We start from the raw sequence: 23,465 nt of genomic DNA, 5'->3' as shown, positions 1-23,465 counted from the left end.
ATGGCAGCTAGCGTCACGGTTGCCTGGCAGCGAATGGCGGTCTCCCGGGTTCAGCCTTCAGTTCCAGAGAGTCAGCCACAAGGGGGCGGACCCGAGGGGCGGGACGAAGCCGAGGGCGGAGCGCGAGCCCGGGCGCTGGAGCTCTGCGGCCGGAAGCCTTCCCCTGAGCCGCTAGAGAGAGACGGGATTGAGACCCTTACCAGGTATGGGCCCAGAGGGGGCGCGCGGGGATCGGGTGCAGGCGCGAGTTCCTGCGTGGGAAACGCAGCAGGCCCCAGGCGTACGCCCGGTAGTGGTAAAACTTCGTCTCCAGGTTGAAATAGCTGTTTCCTGCTGCATAACCTAATCTCCCCATCCAGCCCAGCTCTCCAGCCCTAACACCCATCTTCCCAAACTCCCTGGCAGCCTCCAATACCCTTAGCCAATGCCTTTACCTTCTGGTCTGTCTTAATTTTGATTCTCACCAAAAAAAAACAAAAAAAAACCAAAAAAAAACCGATGTCTGAAGGTAGGTACGATTTCACTTCCTTCATTGTTATGTTAAGAAGTGTAAGGTAGAGAGAGGTGAAACGATTTGCCTGAGGTCACATACAAAATGCAATTCTTTTCCCAAAAGCTGTTTGAGCACAAAATATATGCTGGGAGATGCTGGAAAAAAACTTAAGTGTTACAGCCTTTAACTCGTGTTTGCGATCTATTTTGGGAAGACCATGGGTTTTTGTTGTTTTGTTTTTTCATATTTAAACCTCAGGGTTAATTTGCCACCTTGTTCTTTTAATAATAGCTGAGATTCGTTCCTGGAGAAGTCGGGCCTCTCCATTTTTTTGTTTTTGTTTTTTGTTTGTTTGTTTGTTTTAAAGCAGTACAGGTGCATAGTTTAAAAAGCTAAGCACTAGTAAAAGGTTTAAAATGAAAAATAGGAACTCCTGACCAGTTCTTTCCTCCCCGTGTTTCTACTTCAAAGAGGTTAAAAAGCATCTCATGATTATTCATACTGGTGGAAGAGAATCTCTCCCACCGCAGAGATTTTTCTTTCATTTGTAATAAGATCATGTGACCTTTTTTAGACCACAGATGTATGTAAATACCCTTTTCTGTTAGGTTCAGGCTGCAGCAAGAGTAAGTTTTGATTTCCTAAACAGACAGATGGCAGGGGCAGGGAAAGAGAAGAAGAAAGATTCTTAGCCCAGCCTACTTGGTGACACAAGAACCAGTTTTGAGTGAAATTTCACTGTGAAAAAAACAAACACCTCTGCTTTCTTTGCCCGACCCCACCCTGATGGGAGTGGGGTGGAGGGAAGAAATTTCTGGGTCTTTCACAAAGTTGATAATCTACAAGAAGAATCAGCGTCGATAGAGGTCTTAAAAGTATCACAGTCTTAGGGATTAAGTGACCCCTTGGGCAGTATTTAAATATCTGGAATGGAGTTCCTCCTTCCTTATATGGAGAGCAGATTATAAGTTATACTTATCTCTAAAGAGGTTTCAGCCCTTGATAAAGTTTTGGGGCCCGCTGGGGTCATGCTGAAATAAATATTTATGATCTACGATGTAAGTGAATACAAACACAAGCAAATAAATCTAAAATAAATTCATTGAGGGTGATAGATGAAATAAAGATGTAAATATTGTTTAGTGAAGCTGAATGATGGATACATGGATGGTTCTTGTCCTATTCACTCTTCTTGGTGTGTGTTTGAAAATTATCATTAAAACAAAGAGGCCCCCATACTAGAGCTCTTAAAGAGTACTCTCTGGAAGAATGTGAACCAAACTGATAATACTGATTACTTGTGAAGACAAGAGGGGAAGGGACAAGATTAGGAGTGGGGTCAATGTAGCTTTAATTGTGTGTGTGTGCGGGCATTTTTTTCTTACCTGTGTAATTAAAAATCTTTATTGTAGTGATAAGCAGTCATGAGACTGTGGCTGATTTAGTCTAGCAAAATTTCCGGTTGGAACCTGCATCCTTCAGACTCAGACCCCAAATGGCGCAGTGGGAGATGTTGCAGAATCTCAACAACCCATTTCAGGATCAGCTGCACCAGCTGTACTCAGATAGCCTCCTGCCCGTGGACATTCGACAGTACTTAGCTGTCTGGATTGAAGACCAGAACTGGTGAGTGCCTCAAGAAGTTGGATGTGGGTAGGATGAAGACAGTGTTTTCTTCTGAGCGCCCAGGATCCTGGAGACACCAAAAGCAGGATGGGGTTAGAAGGCCTCGAAAGACGGTAGCAGCCCTGCAGTGATACTAATCCTTGTCATTTCTGATCCCCAGGCAGGAGGCTGCACTGGGCAATGATGATTCCAAGGCTACCGTGCTGTTCTTTGACTTCTTGGACCAACTGAACAACGAGTGTGGGCGCTGCAGTCAGGACCCTGAGCTCTTGTTACTACAGCACAACTTGCGAAAATTCTCTCGGGACATTCAGGTACTTGGAGGAGCCAGGAAGAGCCAAAAAGCTGAATAGAAAGGGAACTGAGTATAGAGGAGTATGGTTTAGGGTATGGAACAGGACCTGGAGATGTGAAAGGATGGAAACAGATCCAGGCAAAGGGAGGACAAGGTCTGGACTTGGGGGGATCACTGGCAGAGAGAAAGGCAGAGTCTAGATGACCCTGTTGGGAAGAGGCTAGGTTTTAGGGTATCAGTGGTGAAGATGGGGAGGGCTAGGGACCCTGGAGGAGGGGGACGTACTGGGATCAGTGGTGGGGCAGGTCTGGAGGGCTACATCATTGAAGACAGTTGAGTTCAGCCAATTGTTTATCTTCCTACTGCAGGGTCTTCCCCAGGGCCCTACCCAGTTGGCTGAGATGATCTTTAATCTCCTTCTGGAAGAAAAAAGAATTCTGATCCAGGCTCAGAGGGCTCAGTTGGTAAGAACAATTTGTAGTGATTTTGAAAGCTCCTGGAGTAGAGAGTGACTGTGGAAAGGACTCAGAAGTTTGTCTCAGAACAAGATCCTCCCCCACATTCCATGATATATATAATTGCAGGCTGGATTTTAGGGATGAAACATCAGAATTGAAATGTGCTCAGAGTCTCTTATTTCAGGAGCAAGGAGAGCCAGTCCTCAAAGCACCCGTAGAGAGCCAGCAGCATGAGATTGAATCCCGGATCCTGGAATTAAAGGCTATGATGGAGGTGGGTGGACGTGGGAGGTGGGTGGATGTGGGAAGAGTTAGGGTCAGTAGGGCTCAGCCTGCCACCTCCCACAGAAGCAGCCTCCTCTGGGTCTTATCCCCTCTCCAGACACTGAAGAAATCCATCTGCCACCTGAAAGACCAGCAGGATGTCTTCTGCTTCCGATATAAGATCCAGGCCCAAGGTAGGAAGCAAGCACACTGAGGGGTGGTCGAAACACCAGTGCCTGCTGGGAGGCCAGGGGTGGAAGAGGGGAGAAGTGAAGACCCCCAGGAAGCAGTAATCTTCTCTGGCTACTACACCAACCACACTGGGTGCAGCCCCATTGCCAGGCAGAGCTGCAAGGGCCAGCCGGCGCTCTGGAGGTTAGGCTGGAGGTGTGGCTGAGGGCCAGCTGGTGGACGCTGGGGGAGACGCATGGCAAACTGCCTCAGCAGATCAAGTGGGCTTTTGGTTCGGGCATGACCACTCAGAGTCTGCCTGAGGGCCCAGAGGTGCCTCTGCTTTGCTTGGGTCCCCTTCTTCTCCCTTGAAAATGCCCCCTGCTCCCTGCCCCCAAATCTGCCCGAGGTCCTGGTCAGGATGGAGAGGAGAAGGAGCCCTAGGTCTGAGCATTTGTCTCACTTCTGCTCCTGTCGTCCAGTGAAGACACTCTCTTTAGATCCCCATCAGATGAGACAGCAGCAGCTTCTGCAGGAGACTCTCAATGAACTGGACAAAAGGAGAAAGGTGGGAGGCAGACAGAGGGAGTGGGCAACAGAGAATGGGGAAAATGAGGGATGTGGGAGGCCTGGCCTCTTAGCCTTGGCTTCTTTGTCTCTTCCTCCCCAGTTGGGTGGTGGAGGGTGATGGTGAGAAGTGCTCACTACTTTATGTCTTTCTTAGGAAGTGCTGGATGCCATCAAAGCATTGCTAGGCCAGTTAACGACCCTCGTGGAGCTACTGCTGCCCAAGTTGGAGGAATGGAAAGTCCAACAGCAGAAAGCCTGCATCGGAGCCCCTTCGGATGGAGGGTTAGAACAGCTGGAGAAGTGGTGAGAGGCCCACCCAGCCCTTGTCCCAACCACGCCGCTGTGCTTTGTAAATTGTAAACCATGAATTGTAATGAATTTTCTTGTTCATGTAATGGATGACCTATCTAGGCAGGAGATATTGCTGTCCTTACTCTCTGCTCCCCAAAATGATCCCAGCTCCCTTGTCTGACCACAGTGAACCTCTCTTCATTCTCACCATGCAGAGAACCCAGAGCCCAGTCCTTGGTTTGGTGAAAGAAATGGTTTAAGCCATAAGCTGGTTTCTCCTTCCTTTTTAATCACCTAAGAAATAGGTTTTTTACTTTTTTTAAAAGATGTATTTATCTATGTTAGAAGAGAGAGAATACAAGCAGGGCGGGGATGGAGAGAGGGACAGAGGGAGAGAGAGAATCCTTAAGCAGATTCCCCACTGAGTGTGGATCCTGATACAAGGCTTGATCCCAGGACTGTGAGATCATGGTCAGAGCCAAGATCACAAGCCAGCTGCTTAACCACCTGAGCTACCCAGGTGCCCCACTACTTTTTTTTTTTTTTTTAACTGTAGTGACTATAATATCGGAAAAAAAGAAAGACCATTACCTATTAACTTATTGCCCAGATGTAGCTACTGTAACATTATACAAAAATTGAATCGTATTTTTGTACTGTTTGGAGAACTGTGGTTTTTGCTTTTTAACTTAGCAGTGTATTATAGTATTTACCTGTGTTATTTATTTATTTATTTATTTTTATTTTTTATTTTTTAATTTTTTTTAAATAAGACAGGCTGATGTTTCTTTTTTCTAAGATTTTATTTATTTTTTAAATAAACTCTACACCCAACGTGGGACTGAAACCTACTACCCTGAGATCGAGAGTTGCATGCCCTACTGACTGAGCCAGCCAGGCACCCCTTACCCATGTTTTTGGATCTGTTTGTTTGTTTGCTTAAGTAGACTCCACGCCCAGCATGGAACCCAACGTGGGGCTTAAACTCACAACCCTGAGATCAAGACCTGAGCTGAGATCAAGCGTCAGATGCCTAACTGACTGAGCCACCCAGATGCCCCGCACCCATTTTATTTTTAATGGTTGCATCATAGTTCCCTGTATGGAGGTAACATAATTTAGTTAATGAACGCCTATTTTTGGACATTTAGATTTTTTACTTTCTTGCTATTTTTCTTTACTTTATTTAATTGACAGAGATCACAAGTAGGCAAAGAGGCAGGCAGAGGGAGAGGGAGAAGCAGGCTCTCCGCTGAGCAGAGAGCCCAATGTGGGGCTCGATCCCAGGACCCTGGGATCATGACCTAAGCCGAAGGCAGAGGCTTAACCCACTGAGCCACCCAGGCGCCCCATTCTTGCTATTTTTTTTTAAGTAAGCTCTTTTATATTAATTTTTTTGTGATGGGGAAAAAACAACTAGTATGTCTTTCAATATACTTAAAATACCTACTGTTTTAAATATTTTCTAATGAGAAAATTCATTTTTATTTATTAAAAATGGGGGTACCTGGCTGGCTCAGTTGGTAGAACATGCAACTCTTAATCTTGGGGTCATGAGTTCAAGCCCCATATTAGGGGTAGAGTTTACTTTAAAAAAATTAAATAATATTTTAAAAAGTAAACTATTGGGGCGTTTGGGTGGCTCAGTCGATTAAGTGTTTGCCTTCGGCTCAGATCATGATCCCAAGGCCCTGGGATCGAGCCCTGGGTTGGGCTCCCTGCTTGGTGGGGAGCCTGCTTCTCCCTCTCCCTTTGCCTGCCACTCCCACTGCTTGTTCTCTCTCTCTCTTTCTATCAAATAAATAAATAAAATCTTTAAAAGTAAATAAATTTTAAAAAGTGAACTATTAAGAATGAATAAATTGAAAACAGATGTATAGGGCTTAGTATACAGAATCACTATTTAAACTACAATTGCAAACATAGTCATCATTTGTATAGGGCATGGTAAACTCTGACCTACTAGTGATATCTTGCTCCTTCTAATTTTTAAATTTTTTCAAAAATTTTTTTAAAATTCCGGATTAGTTACCATAGTTTCAGGAATAGAATTTAGGTATTCATCACTTACATACACTACCCAGTGCTCATCACAAGTGCCCCCCTTGATGCCCACCTCCCCTCCAGCAACCCTCATTATGTTCTCTATGGTTTAAGAGTCAGTTCAATGGTATGCCTCTTTTTATCCTCACTATGTTCATCTGTTTCATTTCTTAAATTCCACATATGAATGAAATCATACGGTATTTGTCTTTCTCTGACTGACTTATTCATTTAGCATAATGCACACTAGCTCCATCCAGGTCATTGCAAATGGCAAGACTTTATTCTTTTTATGAGTGAGTAATATTGCATTATATATATTCTACAAATATTTTGGGGTTTTTTTCCCAAGCTTTTTCTTCCTTTCCTACCCTCATTTTCTTCCTTCCTCCTTCTGCCTCCCTCCTTTTTTTCCTTTTTCCCTCCCTCTCTCTCTCTCTCTCTCTTTCTCTTTCTTTCATTCTTTTTTTCTCCATCCCTCCCTCCCTCCCTCTCTCTTCTCTTTCCTTCCCTTTCCTTCTTTTTTTTTTTTTTGGAAATGGGTCAGTTATTAGATTCTTTGTAAAAAAAAAAATTTACCCAGTTTGTGAGGGTAAACTCCATTCATGGGAGAAAACACAGAGCAGAGGTAGCCCTGGAGCTGAGGAACAGCTTTGAGTTTTGGCAGAATTTGCAATTCCACAGCTTTCTGGTCAACCTTGCACTGCTCTGTAATCTCACATTTTTCTGTTGAAGATCTCACCTTCCTGGTGTCTGGGTTTATGCAACTTCTTCTTGAAGTAAGTGTCAGTGAGATGCTTGGGAATTTTCACACTGCTGATAGCAATTTTGGTGGAGGTGGCAATGACAGATTTGTAGTGTGTTCTACGTAGAGGAACTCGATTGAGGGCCAGAGGTCCAGTCACAAGTAGCAAGCCACACTGTTCTAATGCTTCAGGAAAACCACCCTCTTGCCTCTGTGGAGCCCAGGGAGGATGATCACAGTGGCGCCTGGAGGGGCGCCTGGGTGGCTCAGTCAGTTAAGTGTCTGCCTTCCTCTCAGATCATGATCTCAGGGTCCTGGGATCAAGCCCTGAATGGGATTCCCTGCTCAACAGGGAGTCTGCTTCTCCTTTTTCCTCTCCCTCTGTCCTTCCCCCCACTCATACTCTTTCTCTCTCTCTCTCTCTCTCAAATAAATAAATAAAATCTTAAAAAAAAAATGGTAACACTAGCTTACAGTTTTCTCGCATGCTGCCTGAAAGGTTTTTTTTGCCATGGCTCAACAGCTTTCAAGCCCCATCTCCAGTAGGATAATACCTAGGCATTTGGAGAAGTTTAACCACCCCGGTACCACCATTCTTGTCACCACCAACTGGTTTTGTGACAGTAGCAGGAACCTTCTTTTTCTTTTCAACTCTGGATTTAGCTGCTGAATACTTCTTGTTGTACATGGCTTTTCTGGAATACATAGCCAATGGGAACTATGTGCCAATTCCTCTGACTAGGACAGGGTTTTGGGCTGCAATGGGGCTTCCCTTTCTTTGGCGTTTCAGCCTTGAGGTTACCCTCCTTCATCCTGCTGCCAGCATCAGCCTTCTTGCCTCCAGGTTTCTTTTCCTTAGGATCTGGCTTCTCATCTTTTTCACCCACCATTTTGTAAGATGAGAAAGGATTTTTTTTTAAGTTTATTTATTTATTTAAACAATCTCTACACCCAGTGTGGGGCTCACACTCACAACCCTGAGATCAAGAGTTGTGTGCTGCTCCAACTGAACCAGCTGGGCACCCCAGTTTCTTGCTATTTTAAACAGTGCTGCAGTAAACATCCTCATAGCTATATCTTTATTTATATCCCTAATTATTTCTGTAATATAAATTCTCAAAAGTGGTATTCCTGGGTTAAAAGATACACCTTTTCTTTTGGTGGTGTTATTGTACTGATCCTTTGTTTCATTGTTTCGTTTTGTTTTTTTAAGATTTTATTGGGGCACCTGGGTGGCTCAGTTGTTTAAGCATCTGCCTTTGGTCCAGGTCATGATCCCAGGGTGCTGAGATCGAGCCCTGCATTGGGCTCCCTGCTCAGCGGAGAGCCTGCTTCTCTCTTCCCTCTGCTGCTCCCCCTGCTTGTTCTCTTTCTGTCAAATAAATAAAATCTTTTTTATTTGTTATTATTATTATTTTTTAAAGATTTTATTTATTTATTTGACAGGCAGAGATCATAAGTAGGCGGCAGGGTGGGGGGGGGGAAGCAGGCCCCCTGCTGAGCAGAGATTCCTGATGCGGGGCTCTATCCCAGGACCCTGGGATCATGACCTGAGCCGAAGGCAGAGTCTTTAACCCACTGAGCCACCCAGGTGCCCCTTTTATTATTATTTTTATTATTATTTTTAAAGATTTTATTTATTTGACACAGAGAGAGACAGACAGAGAGAGCACAAGCAGGGGGAGCAGCAGAGAGAGAGGGAGAAACAAGCTCTCTGCTGAGCAGGGAGCCCAATGCGGGGCTCCATCCCTGGCCCCTGGGATCATGACCTGAGCTAAAGGCAGACGCTTAACAACTAAGCCACCCAGACGCCCCAAATAAAATCTTTTTTATCTTTTTATTTTCTTTTTAATTTTTAAAATTTATTTGTCAGAGAGAGAGTGATCACGCGCACAAGCAGACAGTGGCAGGCAGAGGCAGAGAGAGAAGCAGGCTCCCTGCCGAGCAAGGAGCCCTATGCGGGACTCGATCCCAGGACCCTGGGATCATGACCTGAGCCAAAGGCAGCGGCTTAACTGACTGAGCCACCCAGGCATCCCTTTTTATTTTTTTTTATTTAAATTTTTTTAAAAGGTTTTATTTATGTATTTGACAGACAGAGATACAGTGAGAGAGGGAATACATCGAGAGAGGGAACACAAGCAGGGAGAGTGGAAAAGGGAGAATCAGGCCTCCTGCTGAGCAGGGAGCCGGTTGCAGAGCTCGATCCTAGGACCTTGGGGATCATGACCTGAACCAAGGCAGACACTTAACAACTGAGCCACCCAGGTGCCCCATAAAATCTTTTTTAAAAAAATAAATAAAAATAAAGATTTTATTTATTTATTTGTCAGAGAGAGAGAGAGCAAGCAAGCATAAGCAGGGGGAGTGGCAGGCAGAGGGAAAAGCAGGCTCCCTGCTGAGCAAGGAGCCTTATGCAGGACTTGATCCCAGGACTCTGGGATCATGACTTGAGCTGAAGGGAGATGCTTAATTGACTGAGCCACCCAGGCATCCCTTGTTTTGTTTTTCAATATTTTATTTATTTATTTATTTATTTATTTATTTGGCGGGGGGCAGAGGGAGAGAGTGAGAAGCCAACTCCCCACTGAGCATAGAGCCCAACATGGGGCTTGATCCCAGGACTCCAGGATTATGACCCAAGCTGAAAGCAGGTCCTTAACTGACTGAACCACCCAGGTACCCCTGTATATTTATTTTAAATAGGAGTCATATCATATATGTACTGTCTTGTGATTTTTAACAATTTAATATTTTTGGATATTTTTTGCAGGTTAAATATTGGAGCCTGGGCCACCTGGCTGGCTCAGTTTCTGGAGGGTGTGACTCTTGATCTTGGGGTTGTGAGTTCAGGCCCCACTTTGGGCATAGAGATGACTTAAATTAATAAACTTAAAAACAATTGAACCTATGTGATTAATAGTTGCTGTCTGATTATTTCCTTAGGATACAGCTTAGAAATGGAAGACTGCAGGGGCACCTAGGTGGTTCAGTAGGTTAAGTGTCCAACTCTTGATCCCAGTTCAGGTCTTGATCTCAGGGTTGTGAGTTCAAGCCCTGTATTGGGCTCCACGCTGGGCATGAACCTACAAAAAAAAAAGAAAAAAAAATACTGCAAATGGTGTGCATGTTTTTTTTTTTTTTTAAAGATTTTATTTATTTATTTGACCAGACAGAGATCACAAGTAGGCAGAGAGGCAGGCAGAGAGAGAGGGGGAAAGCAGGCCCCCCGCTCAGCAGAGAGCCTGATGCGGGGCTCGATCCCAGGACCCTGGGATCATGACCTGAGCCAAAGGCAGAGGCTTTAACCCACTGAGCCACCCAGGTGCCCCTGGTGTGCATGTTTTTTGAGTCTTTTTAGACGTTAGTTCCAAATTGCTATCCTAGTCTGTTTGCTCATATGTAGCATATAATTGGCTTCCTGTCACCACATTGGCTGTCATTATCTTTTGTTATAGAGATAGTAAAGTATAGAAGTTAAAGTATTATGGCTGACTTGGTAGGTAGGGCGTATGACTCTTGATCTTGGGGTGGTGAGTTTGAGCCCCACTTTGGGGGTGGAGCCTACTTTAAAAAGTATGGATTATGCAGCCAGACTGCCTGGATTACCCACTCATTCCATACTAGTTCTATGACCTTGAGCAAGTCACTTAACCTTTCTCTACTGCAGTTTAATTATCTGTAAAATGGAACTAATAATAATAGCCACCTCATAGAGTTGTTATAAGGATTAAATACATTAAGTACTTAGAATAATAGTACATATCAAGAATCATATGAAAAGTAGCTTCATTATAGAAATAAATCAGCAGTTTCATATGTGAAAGTGGCTTTGATTTTTATCTCTCGGATTATCAGTCATGCTGCATCATCTTTCATATGCTTCCTGGGTTCTTTTTTTGTCCCAGTCAGTTTCTTCCTCTCTGTCTAGTTAAAGGGGAGCTTCTGGAGCCTGGCTGGGGGTACCAGGACACTTATCAGTTCTCTCTCCCTCTCTGGAATCCCATCACCCAGGTTCACAGCTGGAGCCAAGCTGTTGTTTCACCTGCGCCAGCTGTTGAAGGAGCTGAAGGGATTGAGTTGCCTGGTTAGCTATCAAAATGACCCTCTGCCCAGAGGGGTGGACCTGCGGGAGGCTCAGGTCATGGAGTTGCTACACCACCTGCTCCAAAGGTCTAGAGGCCAGGGCGGGAGCTCCTGGGAGGGCAGAAAGAGCAAGAGGAGCCACCCTTACAGAGACTGAGCTCTATTCTCTCCTCCATCTCTCTCTGCAGAGCCTTTGTGGTAGAAATCCAGCCCTGCATGCCCCAAACTCCCCATCGACCCCTCATCCTCAAGACTGGGACCAAGTTCACTGTCCAAACAAGGTTGGCATTTCAGAACTCATTCCTGCTTCCTTTTTCCAGCCCTGGTACTACTGTTTGCTTTCTGGCTTTACAGATCTTTCTCCTCTTGTCTTCTCTCTTTTCTCCTCAATCCACCTACCACCTCCTCCTCCTCCTCCTCCTGTTCCTCCTCCTCCTCCCCCCCTCTCCTCCTTCTTCTTCCTCTTCTTCTTCTCCTCCTCCTCCTCCTCCTCCTCCTCCTTCTTCTTCTCCTTCTCCTCCTCCTCCTCCTCCTCCTCCCCTCACCTAGGTCTTCTAATCTCTTACCTTATCTTCAAACACCCGATCTATCCAGGAGATGGAGACTGACTGCTTTTCCCTGTCCACCTCCTTTTTCCCTAGGCTGCTGGTGAGACTCCAGGAAGGCAATGAGTCACTGACTGCAGAAGTCTCCATTGACAGGTCCATTGGGGCACATGGGACCACGGGGAGGCCAGGGCATAGGCTGCTGGGGCAGAGGAGACATGCACTCTTCACCATAAGGCCCTGGGGTTGTGTTCTTACCCCGTCCATGCCTACCTCAGAAATGAACTCCTCACTTTTGTCGAGCACTACATAACATGCAGCTTGTCAAGTCCATGTTCGTCACGGGGACCCCATGAGTTAGGTATTATCAGTGCACCATTCAAATGAAGAAACAAGCCCGGAGAGAGTGTGTCTCCTGTGCAAGGCCACGTGGCTAGTGAGCGCAGATCTGGGTTTGAACCCAGGTCTGTCTGATCCTAAAGACTAAATTCCTAACTTCTACACTGATTTTGCTTCCCAGTGATTTTTTTTTTTTTTTTAATTTCTTTTCAGAAATCCTCCTCAATCACAAAGGTAGGTGTCTGACAAGGATGCTGCAAACATCTGGGCACTGCACGACCTGCACAACCACATGGGGGCGCAGGCGAGGAGGAGGTTGATTTGGTTGGGGTATGGACAAAGGGAGAAGGGAGAACGGACAGGAGGTGGAATATTTGTTGTTTTTCCTGCTGAGTTTTTAGAGTAACTCTGCTTCTGTTCTCCATATATCTTCTTCCCCCTGAACTAGCTTCCGGAAGTTCAACATTCTAACCTCAAACCAGAAAACTTTGACCCCCGAGAAAGGGCAGAGTCAAGGCTTAATTTGGGACTTCCGCTACCTGGTAAGAAGGGCTAGTAGCTTAAGTGTCTGGTCCAGTGGAACAGGCTGAAGGAAGTTCCCAGGCCTTGGGAAGTCTTGAGGCAAAACAGGGGTTCCAGGGACCTTGGACATCCCCACTCTGGCATTTTTCTCTCCTTCTCTCAACTCACAGACTCTGGTGGAGCAACGTTCAGGTGGTTCAGGAAAGGTCTGCAATAAGGTGAGGCCTGGACAGAGAGAATGGGGGGATGGGAGGAACTTGCCAAAGGGCCCTCTGATGGTTATGTCTTTGGCTGTCCTAGGGAATGCTGGGTGTGACAGAGGAACTGCACATTATAAGCATTACCGTCAAGTACACCTACCAGGGTCTGCAGGAGGAGCTGAGAGTGAGTGAAAATGGAGGGCAGGGAGAAATGAAGCAGATTTGGCTGAAGGCATTAAGAAGGGCTTAAATAGAAGCCTTGGGAAATTCTCCCCCTTTGCCCCTGTCAAAGCTAGCAACATTGCATCCCCCCACTGACTCCTGTTTTCTCTTCAGACGGACACCCTCCCTGTGGTGATTATTTCTAACATGAACCAAGTCTCCATTGCCTGGGCCTCGGTTCTTTGGTTCAATCTGCTTAGCTCAAACCCCCAGGTAGGAGGTGGGGCCAACAGTGAAGGATGGCCAGGAGGGGTGTGGAAGCTTGGTATGAGGGCGCTTCTTCTGAGCCATTCTTCCCACCCTTGCAGAATCAGAGGTTCTTCTCCAGCCCCCCCAAGGCCCCCTGGAGCTTGCTGGGTCCTGCTCTCAGTTGGCAGTTCTCCTCCTACGTTGGCCGAGGCCTTGACCCAGACCAGCTGAGCATGCTGAGGACCAAGCTGTTTGGTACAGACCTCCTTTTCCCTGCGCCTTTCCCTCGGTGTTGTCTCCCCAGCCCTCCATCCTTTCTGTTCCAGGGACCCTGGCCTTGCCTCCTCCCATTATCTGAACTGCCTGTCTTCCCTCAGGGCAGAACTGTAGGACGGAGGGCGCCTTGTTATCCTGGACTGACTTCACTAAGGTAACTCCCTGCATCCCATGCGGCCAGATCTAGCTCTTACGCAAACCCTAGTCCTTCCCTTCCTCACATGTTCTGCTCACTGCGGACACCTCCATGTCTCTTCCTGCTTTCTCATTCCTCCTGCAGCGAGAGAGCCCTCCTGGCAAGCTACCATTCTGGACGTGGTTAGACAAAATTCTGGAGCTGGTACATGACCACCTGAAGGATCTCTGGAATGATGGGTAAGGCCTTGGTCAGCCTCCCTCTCCCCACCACTCCCTTTCTGGCTTTCTGGGTTTGAGAGTGGACCCGTGCGCCCTCCTGTGGCGGAAAGGGAGAGAGCAAACACTGGTGCAAGATTGCAAGGTCACACACATTCCAGTGTGCAAAAATAGTCACAGCCAGCTCACAGCCAGCTCACGGCCAGTGTCCACTGAGCCCCGGGAGCCTGCTGAGCACTGTTTATGGGTTCTCTTGTGTAATCCTTGCAACGACGCGGGGTCGCAGAGATGTTCAAGAATTCACCCAACAGGCGTAGTTGGGTTTCAAACCCAGGCCTGTCTGACTGCAAGCCCACAAGCTTTGCACGACACTGCCTGCTCATTTGTACAGCACTTTGCCTCTTACAAGATGCTTTTCATCTCTGTGACCTCGTGGAAGCCTCGTACCTCCTCCAACCATGGAGGGCGGATACCAATACTGTCAGTAAGATGAAGTGACTTGGCCGAGAGCAAGGCCCCAGAACCTGGCCCTCTCTCCCCAGACAGGGAGAGCTGGGGAGCAGGGAGGAGGGGCGGCCTCACAGCAGCCTTTCTGTGTTTCAGACGCATCATGGGCTTTGTGAGCCGGAGCCAGGAGCGCAAGCTGCTCAAGAAGACCATGTCTGGCACCTTTTTACTGCGCTTCAGTGAAACATCGGAAGGGGGCATTACCTGCTCGTGGGTGGAACACCAGGATGACGGTCAGCAGCTTTGCCCTCGAGGTCCCCAGAGCCGGTCCGCTCTGCTCCTCGGCCGCCCCGGGCTTCCCTGGCTCTGGCTGCAATCTCTCAGCAGGCTTGGTGTTGGATAGGCAGGGCGGGGTCGTCCCAGGCCCAACCTCCTCTTTCATGCCTGCCTGTTCCCACTTCCCTTCTACAGACAGGGTGCTCATCTACTCCGTGCAGCCTTTCACCAAGGACGTGCTGCAGTCTCTCCCACTGACCAAAATCATTTGCCACTACCAGCTGCTCACGGAGGAGAACATCCCGGAGAACCCACTGCGCTTCCTCTACCCCCGGATCCCCCGGGATGAGGCTTTCGGGCGCTACTACCAAGAGAAAGGTGAGAAGCATTGACACACGTCCCTGGAATGTGGCAGGGGTTCTCAGGCATCTACAAACCCAACACCTTTCCTCCAGACGTGGAAAAATGGATAGCCAGAGAAGTGAAGGCTTTGTGCCCAGGATGCCGCTTGTTAGTGGGGAGACATGGTTATCAGGACCATTTGCGTGAGGGGTCCTTGGGCTGTGCATCCAGCCCCCTGACGTCCCTGTCCTTCTGCCTATGTGCCCCACAGTTAATCTCGAAGAACGGAGGAAATACCTGAAACATAAGCTCATCGTGGTCTCTAACAGGTGAGAGATGCGTTTCTCTACCCATCCTCCCTAACCCTTGTTGGCTGATGGAGTGACCCAGATCTGCCCAGTTGACCTCACTGACCTTCTCTCTTACTAACCCATACTCTTGAGCCTCTAGGGTTTTTTTCTGGTTCTGCCATCCTCTTTCCTCTCTAGTGTTCTGCTGCTGTCCTTAGGTTGTTTCTACAGGCCTTCCTTGCTAATACCCGCCATCACCACTGATGTTACTGGGCAGCTACTTGAAGCATGGTACTAAATACTTTTTCAACAACAGGGTTGTTTTTTTTTTTTTTTCATTTTATTGAATCCTTTTGAGAACCCACCCAAGTAGGTGATAACAGCCACATTTAAGGAAAATTTATCATATGGCAGATATGGGACTAAATGTCTGTGTTTAGTTTCTGATTTATCGAATCTCCGTACTAGGCCCATGAGGTGGCTGTGGGTATGAACCTCTGTAGCCGAAAAACGTGAGGTCTACTGTGGCATGCTTACGGTACCTAGCTAATAAATGATCCAGGTCGGGGCGCCTGGGTGGCTCAGTGGGTTGAGGCCTCTGTCTTCGGCTCGGGTCATGATCCCAGGGTCCTGGGATGGAGACCCCATTGGGCTCTCTGCTCCACGGGGAGCCTGCTTCCTCCTCTCTCTCTGCCTGCCTCTCTGCCTACTTGTGATCTCTGTCTGTCAAATAAATAAATAAAATCTTTAAAAAAAAAAAAAAATCCAGGTCTGCCAGATTCCAAAATCCTGCTTTTTTTTTTTTCATCTTAAAACAACACCCATTTATGGGGTGCCTGGGTGTCTCTGGGTTAAAGCTTCTGCCTTCGGCTCGGGTCATGATCCCAGGGTCCTGGGATCGAGCCTCGCATCGGACTCCCTGCTCTGTGGGGAGCCTGCTTCCTCCTCTCTCTGCCTGCCTCTCTGCCTACTTGTGATCTCTGTCTGTCAAATAAATAAATAAAATCTTTTAAAAACAAACAAACAAAAAACACCCATTTATTTATTTTTCTTTAAAGATTTCATTTATAGGGGTGCCTGGGTAGCTCAGTGGGTTAAGCCTCTGCCTTTGGCTCAGGTCGTGATCTCAGGGTCCTGGGATCGAGCCCCGCATCGGGCTCTCTGCTCCGCGGGGAGCCTGCTTCCCCCTTTCTCTCTGCCTGCCTCTCTGCCTACTTGTGATCGCTTTCTGTGTCAAATAAATAAATAAAATCTTTAAAAAAAATAAAATAAAGATTTCATTTATTTATTTGACAGAGATCACAAGTAGGCAGAGAGGCAGGCAGAGGGAGAGGGGAAAGCAGGCTCCCTGCTGAGCAGAGAGCCCGATGCAGGGCTCCATCCCAGGACCCTGAGATCATGACCTGGGCCGAAGACAGAGGCTTAACCCACTGAGCCACCCAGGCACCCCAACAACACCCATTTATTATCTCACATTTTCCATGGATCAAGAGTCTGGTCATGGCTTAGCTGAGTTCTTTGCTCAGGGCCTCACGAGGCTGCAGTCCAGAGTTTGTTAGGACTTCGGTCTCATCTGAGGCTTGTGGTTCTCTTCAAAGCTCAAGTGATTGTTGGCTGAATTAATTTTCTCGGAGCTGTAGGACTTCTGGCGGCTTGCTTCTTCAAAGCTGACAGGAGAATCTCTAAAGTCCTGCATTTAACCATCCTACTGCCTCTCATATTCTATTAGGTGGTGGTGGTCCCATTTTATTGACGATAAATCTGAGGCTCAGAAAGCTAAAGATCACCCACCCAATAAATGATAGGGCTCAAACTCTGGCAAGCCTGATTCCAAAGCCTGTGTTTTTAAGCCCTCTGCTCTTTTGCTCTGTTGCCTTCTTCTTCTTCTTTTTTATTTTTTAAGATTGTATTTATTTATTTGAGAGAGAGAAAGCAGGTGAGCAGTGGGGTGGGGTGGGGTGGTAGAGGGAGAGGCTGAGAATCTCAAGCAGATTCTGCTGCACTGAGCATGGAGCCTGACCTGGGGCTTGATCTCACAATCCTGGGATCATGACCTGAGCTGAAATCAAGAGTCAGATGCTTAACTGACTGAGCCAACCAGGCGCTGTCCACCCCTCTCCCTGCTCTGTTGCCGCCTTAGCCTAGAGAGATAGTCTCTGCTTGCTCTGCCATTCCCCACTTCCCCTAAACAACAGCCCTGCACCTTTGTCTGTGTTGCGGTATCCAGACAGGTCGATGAGCTGCAGCAACTGCCAGACCTTAAGCTGGAGCCAGAGGCGGAGTCATCTGAGCCGGAGTCAGGCCTGGCGCCATTGCTAGAGCAAGAGACAGGCCTGGAGTTAGGGCCACTGCTAGAGGCAGGCCTGGACCTGGGGCCAGCCCTCGAGCCCCTGCTGGAGCCCACACTAGATGTGGTACCAAGAATGCCAGAGCCAAACGTGGGAACAGAGCTGAAGCTGGAGCCTCTTCTAGACCCTGTATCCCAGGCAGTGTCAGAGCCAGAATTGCCCCATGACCTGAGACACCTGAACACTGACGAAATGGAAAGTAAGTGATGAGATGGAGCTCGGGAAGAGGGGACACATTCCCTTTACCGACTGCCCTCCCTTACCCATTATAGAAAAAGCTGAGCTCTAAGCTCCTCTTTGGAGGGAGGCTCATTTCTTTGTGATTCCTTTTGTTAGGAAATGTACATGCCCCCTCCTTCTCCGACCTAAGTGCCTCATCGGGCCTTGTTCAGACCTCTGCTGCCATCCTCCCTCATTTTCCCTGCTGGGTTGGGAGCTCCTTACCAAAGATCAGGGCCTGATTTCTTTCTTTGGACTGCCTTAGTCTTCAGAAACACTATGAAGATTGAAGAAATCATGACAAATGGTGACCCTCTGTTTGCTGGACATAACACCGTGGACGAGGCTTACGTCTTCCACCCCAGCCATTTCCTCACGGATGGGCCCTTGATCCCTTCTGACTACTAGGAACAACATTGTCTCTGTTCTTCCTGTATCTTTTGTCCCTTCTACCCCCCACATCACAGTGTTGCTCTCCAAGAATGGAAAACCTGTTCCAAGCTGGTTAACTCTGGCATTGGGAGTGGGAAGTAAAGGCAGACTATGGGTAAGGAAGGGGCACCAAGGAAGCAAAAGAGATGTTAGCCATGGCTCTAACTAGGATCTTTGAGGCCAGCGGCTGTTTGGGGAGGTACAGGAGTTCTGAGGGTAGGCCAGCACAGTTAGGCAGTGTTGAGGGGGCTCAGGCACTTGGAGTGGCTTCTTTCCAGTAAAGGAGGATGTCAACATTTGAATAGTTGGTAAGGCTAACGTGGTGGTGCCCACTAGCATTGGCCATCCATAGGGAACAGAGACGTGTGATAGGATTCCATTTCTCTCTTCTGGTTCTTTCATGTCTAGAATAACCTTTTCCTTCCTTCTCCCCCTCACTCCTGATTCAAGGCCTAAATTCCTTTGTTTTCTGCCAAGACTGAGAGCTTCCTGCTTCAGCCCACCATGCGAAGCTCCCCTCAGCAGAAGGGAATAGGAGATAAACGTCCCCTGCGTACCAGTGTCTTCCCCTGCCGCCCAAGTTGGCCACACCCATTCCTTCCCCTAAAATGATCCTGCCAATCTAATATTCTGTGAAGCTTTGCACAATAATTTACTCCATCTAGTCTCCACTTCCTCAGTGCTTAGGAAACGAATCACTCTTGGAGGCCAGGGATGGTAGGGTGGCTGGGAATTTAGGGATCACTTTTTATAGTATTAGATAGAATTTGGTATTTTTACAGAGGAAGAGAAGCCCTGGGTCTTAGATATTTCTCTATTAAGATAACCATTTGTTCTTTTGTACAATATATTGCTTATCTGAAAGGAGAGCTTCTATTCCTTGGGTGTGGACCTGGGCAAAAACCACATTCCCCGAACTTAGAACCTTGAATGTTTATCATTGGCTTCCAGACAATCTCACACATTAGTCATTCCCAGGGAATCCCAGGACAACTGCTATTTTTTTCTAGTATAACTTGAGATGGAATGAAAGTGAGGCCCTGTACATATGGCTGTTTTCTGGCTGGTATGTTAGAGGAATCATCCTCTTCAGAAAGAGGCCCTTCTGAGCAAAAGTGGCTAATAAACTTTGTGCTGACCTAGAAGTGTTCCCTCTCTGAACTTCTTTACTGCTCTGCTCACAAAGACTGATGGCCTTGGAGACACCGGCAGGCCATGTAGGATCGAGGTCAGCAAATCACAACCTGTCTTCCAGCCACCCGAGTAGGCACCCTCTTGTAATGTTTTTCTTCTTACCCCTCTGTTTATGTATTATTTTTCAAAGATTTTATTTATTTACTTGACAGAGACACAACGAGAGAGGGAACACAAGTAGGAGGACGGGGAGAGGGAGAAGCAGGTTTCCCACTGAGCAGGGAGCCTGATGCGGGGCTCGATCCCAGGACCCTGGGATCATGACCTGAGCTGAAGGCAGACTCTTTTTATTTTTTTAATTTTTAATTTTTAATTTTTTTTTTAATTTGAGAGAGATGACAAGTAGGCAGAGAGGCAGGCAGAGAGAGAGGGGGAAGCAGGCTCCCCGCTGAGCAGAGAGCCTGATGCAGGGCTCGATCCCAGGACCCTGAGATCATGACCTGAGCTGAAGGCAGAGGCTTAACCCACTGAGCCACCCAGGCGCCCCTGAAGGCAGACTCTTAATAAGACTGAGCCACCACCCAGGCGCTCCTTACCCCCCTATTTAGAGCAGGTTTTCCTGTCCCTTAGATTCTTCCAGGGGGGCTGGGAGCCATCTGTGAGTTGGGGTGTACGGTGAGCAGTTCTATAACTAGCCCATTGTCACTCAGCTGGTTGGTGACAAAGCCAAGATATAAGCCAGGGTCTGTTTGACTCCAAAGCCCATGTGTTTTTAATCTTGTGACTATGGAGAAAAGGACAGGGAATGACCACAGTAGCCTTCCCCTTCTCTTTGTTTCCAAAGGTAGCTGACTCCCCTTGGGTAGTCAAACCCTCTGATGGGGTTCACGGATGACCACTCAGGGAGAATCCCATTAATTTGGGGGATTTACCACCATCTTTCTGGAATGCCCTTCCTGCTCAAAAAGCTCTGACTTTTGATCCTGCAGTGATTGGGATTCCTGTGTTTGGCCAAATACACTCTTGGCCAAGAAAGTAAGGAGGCACAGGGTCAGGCAGCAAAAGCAGTCACATTTATGGGTTCAACTTCCTAGTCTTAATCCTTGGTAATCCCATTCAGCTTGCTCAGCTATACAGGGATCCAGACCAAAAAGATCTCTGTTACTCTATGCGTACACCAGAAGGTCATGAGGATATAGCCCCTCCACTGGAGCCCTGCAGAACAGAAGGATGCATACTATAGTCCTTTGGCCCTGTTTTTCCTTTTCCCAACCAAGCCTAGAAATCACACTCAGATATCCACATAAATAAGTCTTTATTGAAAAAAGTACGTAATTCAGAATAAATATAATAAATAATCCTCCCCAAGCTGCTGCCCTGAGGATAAATATCTCAAGTTTTCCCTTCCTATTTAATAAATACTCAACTTGGTCCTAGATCAGCAGCATAAGTTAGTAGTAATTTTCAACATATGCAAGTCTCATTAGAATTAATGGACTAATTAACTTGTCGGCTCCCAGGTGCCTGGGCGGATTGATTTCAGCCCTCCTGAGCCATGGAGATCTGGGTGCCATCCTTAAGCCGTTGACCTTAGGGGCTCAGGGTTGCTGCTCCATGGGCAAAGACCCGGGCAGCTACAGCCACAAAGGCCTGGAGGCTGCGAAGGATCTTGAAGCGGAGAAGGAGGCGCTGCCATGGCTGGCTGGGACTGGGGCTTGGAGTTTGCTCAGTCTCCCAGTGGTGACCCTCAGGCTGAAAGGACACAGGACACAATCAGAGAGAACTTGAGATCCTTCACCCTCCAGTCCTCATCTGTGGTACCTGCAAGCCCCCATTCTCCAGGCCCCTGGTTCATACCTGCAAGAGTTGCCTCAGGCCCAGGAGGGAGGCGTGAAGCTGGCCCACAGGGCCGTCGGGGAGTGGGGAAGGCTCCCCTGTGAAAATGTCTGAGCCCAGCAGCTTCTCATAAAAAACCAGGCCCTGGTGGATCCTTTGTAAGCAGAACTGGGGTGGGGGTGGGGGGAAGAAAGCAGTGAAAAAACAGATCCCTTCCTCCTACTCCATTCTCCAAAGACCCACCCAGTTTTTGCCATTCTTAGACACTGCTATGAGCTAAATGTGTCCCCACAAAATTCATATGTCGAATTCTAACTCCCCAATATAATGGTATTAGGAGGGAGGGCTTTCAAAAGGTGATGAAGTCATGAGAGTGGGGCTCTCTTGAACGCATCTGGTACTCTTCTAAAAGAGACCCAACGGAACTCCCAAGGCCCTTCTGTCATATGAAGATACAATGAGAGGTCTGGAGTCTGGAAGAGAGCCCTCACCTGACTGTGCCAGCACCCTGATCTCCGACTTCCAGCCTTCAGAACAGTGAGAACTAAATTATTTTTGATGTTTATAAGCCACCTGGTCCATGGTATTTGTTATATAGCAGGCTGAATGGACAAGGATAGAACTTTTGCTAGTTCATCATGATACCCAACGATGTCCCAGTCCCTCTTCCTTGTCGTCCAGCCTCCTCTTACTACCTGACTGTTGTCTTCGAGTCCTTGGGGATCACAGCCATCCCCACACTGGATGCGGGGGACCTCCTGTGTAGTCTCATCATCTTCCTCTTCTCTTGGTAAGTCCTGGAACGGAGGAGGCGTGGGAAGAGTGAAGAGATAAGAGAAGTACTTTCAAACTCCACTGGGACCCTCAGGCCCACACCTTTCCCAGGAACACCACTCCTCGCCCCACCCCCCTTCCTCTCTTACTCTGTGATGACCCTCGACCCTCCAGCTTCCATCCAAAGCCAGAGTCTTCCACTGCAGCCTTGGAGAGCTTGGAGAGTATCCTGTTTGGCACCAGAGACTGTGACTTACCACATGCCCCATCGGAGGATGTGTGCTCCAGGCCAGGGTGCAGAGCTGCTGTGAGAGCTGCTGGCCCCGGACCCAGGCAGGGCGACGGCCCTCAGGTACGGCCCGGGTCTCAGCCAGCCAGGGCAGCGGCAGCAGCAGCAGCGGCAACAGCAGCATCAGAACCTTGCTCCCCAGCATCCCGTCGCCTGCTTCTCAAATCTGGCTGGCTCTGTGCCTCGCGCCGGTCCTTGTGGAATCTCTGCCCACTTCCCTCTCTTCTGAGCCTGATGCTGTCTGTTCTGCGCTCCTCTGCTTTGGTTCCTTCTGTTGTTTACTGAGTTTCTGAGCTGCTTCCTGCTGTTTTTCTCCCCTTGTCTGAGTCTCTTTTTAAGGTCCCTGCATTGTAAGGCCCGCCCTTTATAGCAGCAGGTGACTCACAGCAGGTGGGATTCCCCTCCCTGCATCATCCCCCTCCGTGGGGAGCCCAGGTATGCAGCCTCAGCTCCAAGGGAAATGAGACGTGTGGTTGCTGTGGCTGGAGGCCTGGGATGGGGCATGTGTGTAATGCTCTCCATGAATCGTGGTGGCTGTGGAGGGGGTGGGGGTAGGAGGAATGAATATTTAAATGAATCTAGTCTCAAGTTCCTTCCTGTTTAACCTTTCCCTCATCTTTTTGCCTCGAAAGGCTATATCCTCCCCCCACCCCCAGCATCTAATTTCCTTACCTCCTGCCTGAGGAAAAACCAAAAACAGAAGCATTTGTTTATTTCCCCGTAGGATAGCGAGCTCAGTTTGGAATGAAGTGTGATTCCCACTTGGTGCCCTCTATCTAAGACCCAGGGGGCTCCTTTTTCTCCCTTGGGAGCAGTCATTTTCACTGGAAGAGAGTCCACGACTTGAGGGGACTTTGTGAACTGGGAAGCCGTGTAATGCCATATAAGGTATAACTGCTCCCTCTTCAGGGCTCCCTGTGGAGGCTAGGAGGGCTCTTGAAGACGGAGAGAGTTGTTGCTAAGAACCGTCTGATTCCTTAGCCTTAGTGGCCGAAAGTTTTATAGGACCTGTGGGGTTCAGGCATTGGTTCTTTTGGGATACCAGCGTAAGCAAGGGCTAAGAGTCAAATTTAGATCTTATAGCACCCATCGCTTCTCGGCCTTTTGGCTAAGATCAAGTGTAGATCTTATAGCACCCAGCCCCTATCCCACAACTAGGAAGTCCGGGAGTTCTGGGGAGTTGAAGGTGTACTGTGTTAGTGACCCTGGCCCGTCCTTCAGCCTGTTGCATCCATGGGTAAAATCCGCGGACACTGATTTCATCACCCTCCCTGATGCAACATCCAGTGAAACAGCTGAGAATGTGAGGTTGGGCGTGGGAGTGGGGAGTGGTCCAAATCTGGGACTGCCCCAACCCAGTGGAGGGTCCCAGAACGATTTGGACGTCAG

General features: G+C 47.9%; 2 protein-coding genes and 1 pseudogene across 4 annotated transcripts; 1 reads left to right on the top strand and 2 right to left on the bottom strand.

Moving 5' to 3' along the window:
• The first annotated feature begins 111 nt into the window (after positions 1 to 111).
• On the top strand, positions 112 to 19,186 carry STAT2 (signal transducer and activator of transcription 2). Of its 2 annotated transcripts, none has more exons than XM_080811218.1 (24): positions 112 to 203; positions 1,906 to 2,119; positions 2,280 to 2,433; positions 2,783 to 2,878; positions 3,057 to 3,146; positions 3,255 to 3,330; positions 3,808 to 3,875; positions 4,032 to 4,180; positions 10,971 to 11,129; positions 11,231 to 11,323; positions 11,684 to 11,743; positions 12,140 to 12,160; positions 12,375 to 12,468; positions 12,619 to 12,666; positions 12,749 to 12,832; positions 12,985 to 13,083; positions 13,179 to 13,314; positions 13,437 to 13,489; positions 13,616 to 13,710; positions 14,293 to 14,429; positions 14,608 to 14,790; positions 15,026 to 15,083; positions 17,272 to 17,591; positions 17,877 to 19,186. In XM_080811218.1, the coding sequence occupies exons 2-24, from the start codon at positions 1,989 to 1,991 to the stop codon at positions 18,017 to 18,019; spliced, it is 2,547 nt and encodes an 848-aa protein (XP_080667344.1). In that variant the 5' UTR covers positions 112 to 203; positions 1,906 to 1,988; the 3' UTR covers positions 18,020 to 19,186. The 2 variants fall into 2 exon arrangements, with proteins under 2 accessions (XP_080667344.1, XP_080667343.1); XM_080811217.1 differs by having other exon boundaries at positions 142 to 203; positions 3,790 to 3,875.
• Positions 6,762 to 7,846, bottom strand: LOC308348005 (large ribosomal subunit protein eL6-like; annotated as a pseudogene). The gene is made up of 2 exons: positions 7,431 to 7,846; positions 6,762 to 7,221 (listed from the first exon to the last, which is right to left on the bottom strand). The product of its transcript is annotated as a large ribosomal subunit protein eL6-like (transcript).
• Positions 19,187 to 20,477: 1,291 nt separating the features above from the next.
• Positions 20,478 to 22,340, bottom strand: IL23A (interleukin 23 subunit alpha). Its single transcript, XM_080811219.1, has 4 exons — positions 22,045 to 22,340; positions 21,709 to 21,810; positions 21,035 to 21,181; positions 20,478 to 20,929 (listed from the first exon to the last, which is right to left on the bottom strand). The coding sequence occupies exons 1-4, from the start codon at positions 22,219 to 22,221 to the stop codon at positions 20,768 to 20,770; spliced, it is 588 nt and encodes a 195-aa protein (XP_080667345.1). The 5' UTR covers positions 22,222 to 22,340; the 3' UTR covers positions 20,478 to 20,767.
• Between the last annotated feature and the right edge of the window lie 1,125 nt (positions 22,341 to 23,465).

The sequence above is a fragment of the Martes martes genome (assembly GCF_963455335.1).
Source record: "Martes martes genome assembly, chromosome: 8".
Classification (NCBI taxonomy): domain Eukaryota; kingdom Metazoa; phylum Chordata; class Mammalia; order Carnivora; family Mustelidae; genus Martes; species Martes martes.
The sequence above is the reverse complement of the archived record's forward strand: the minus strand, read 5'-3'. Positions and strand labels throughout refer to the sequence as shown.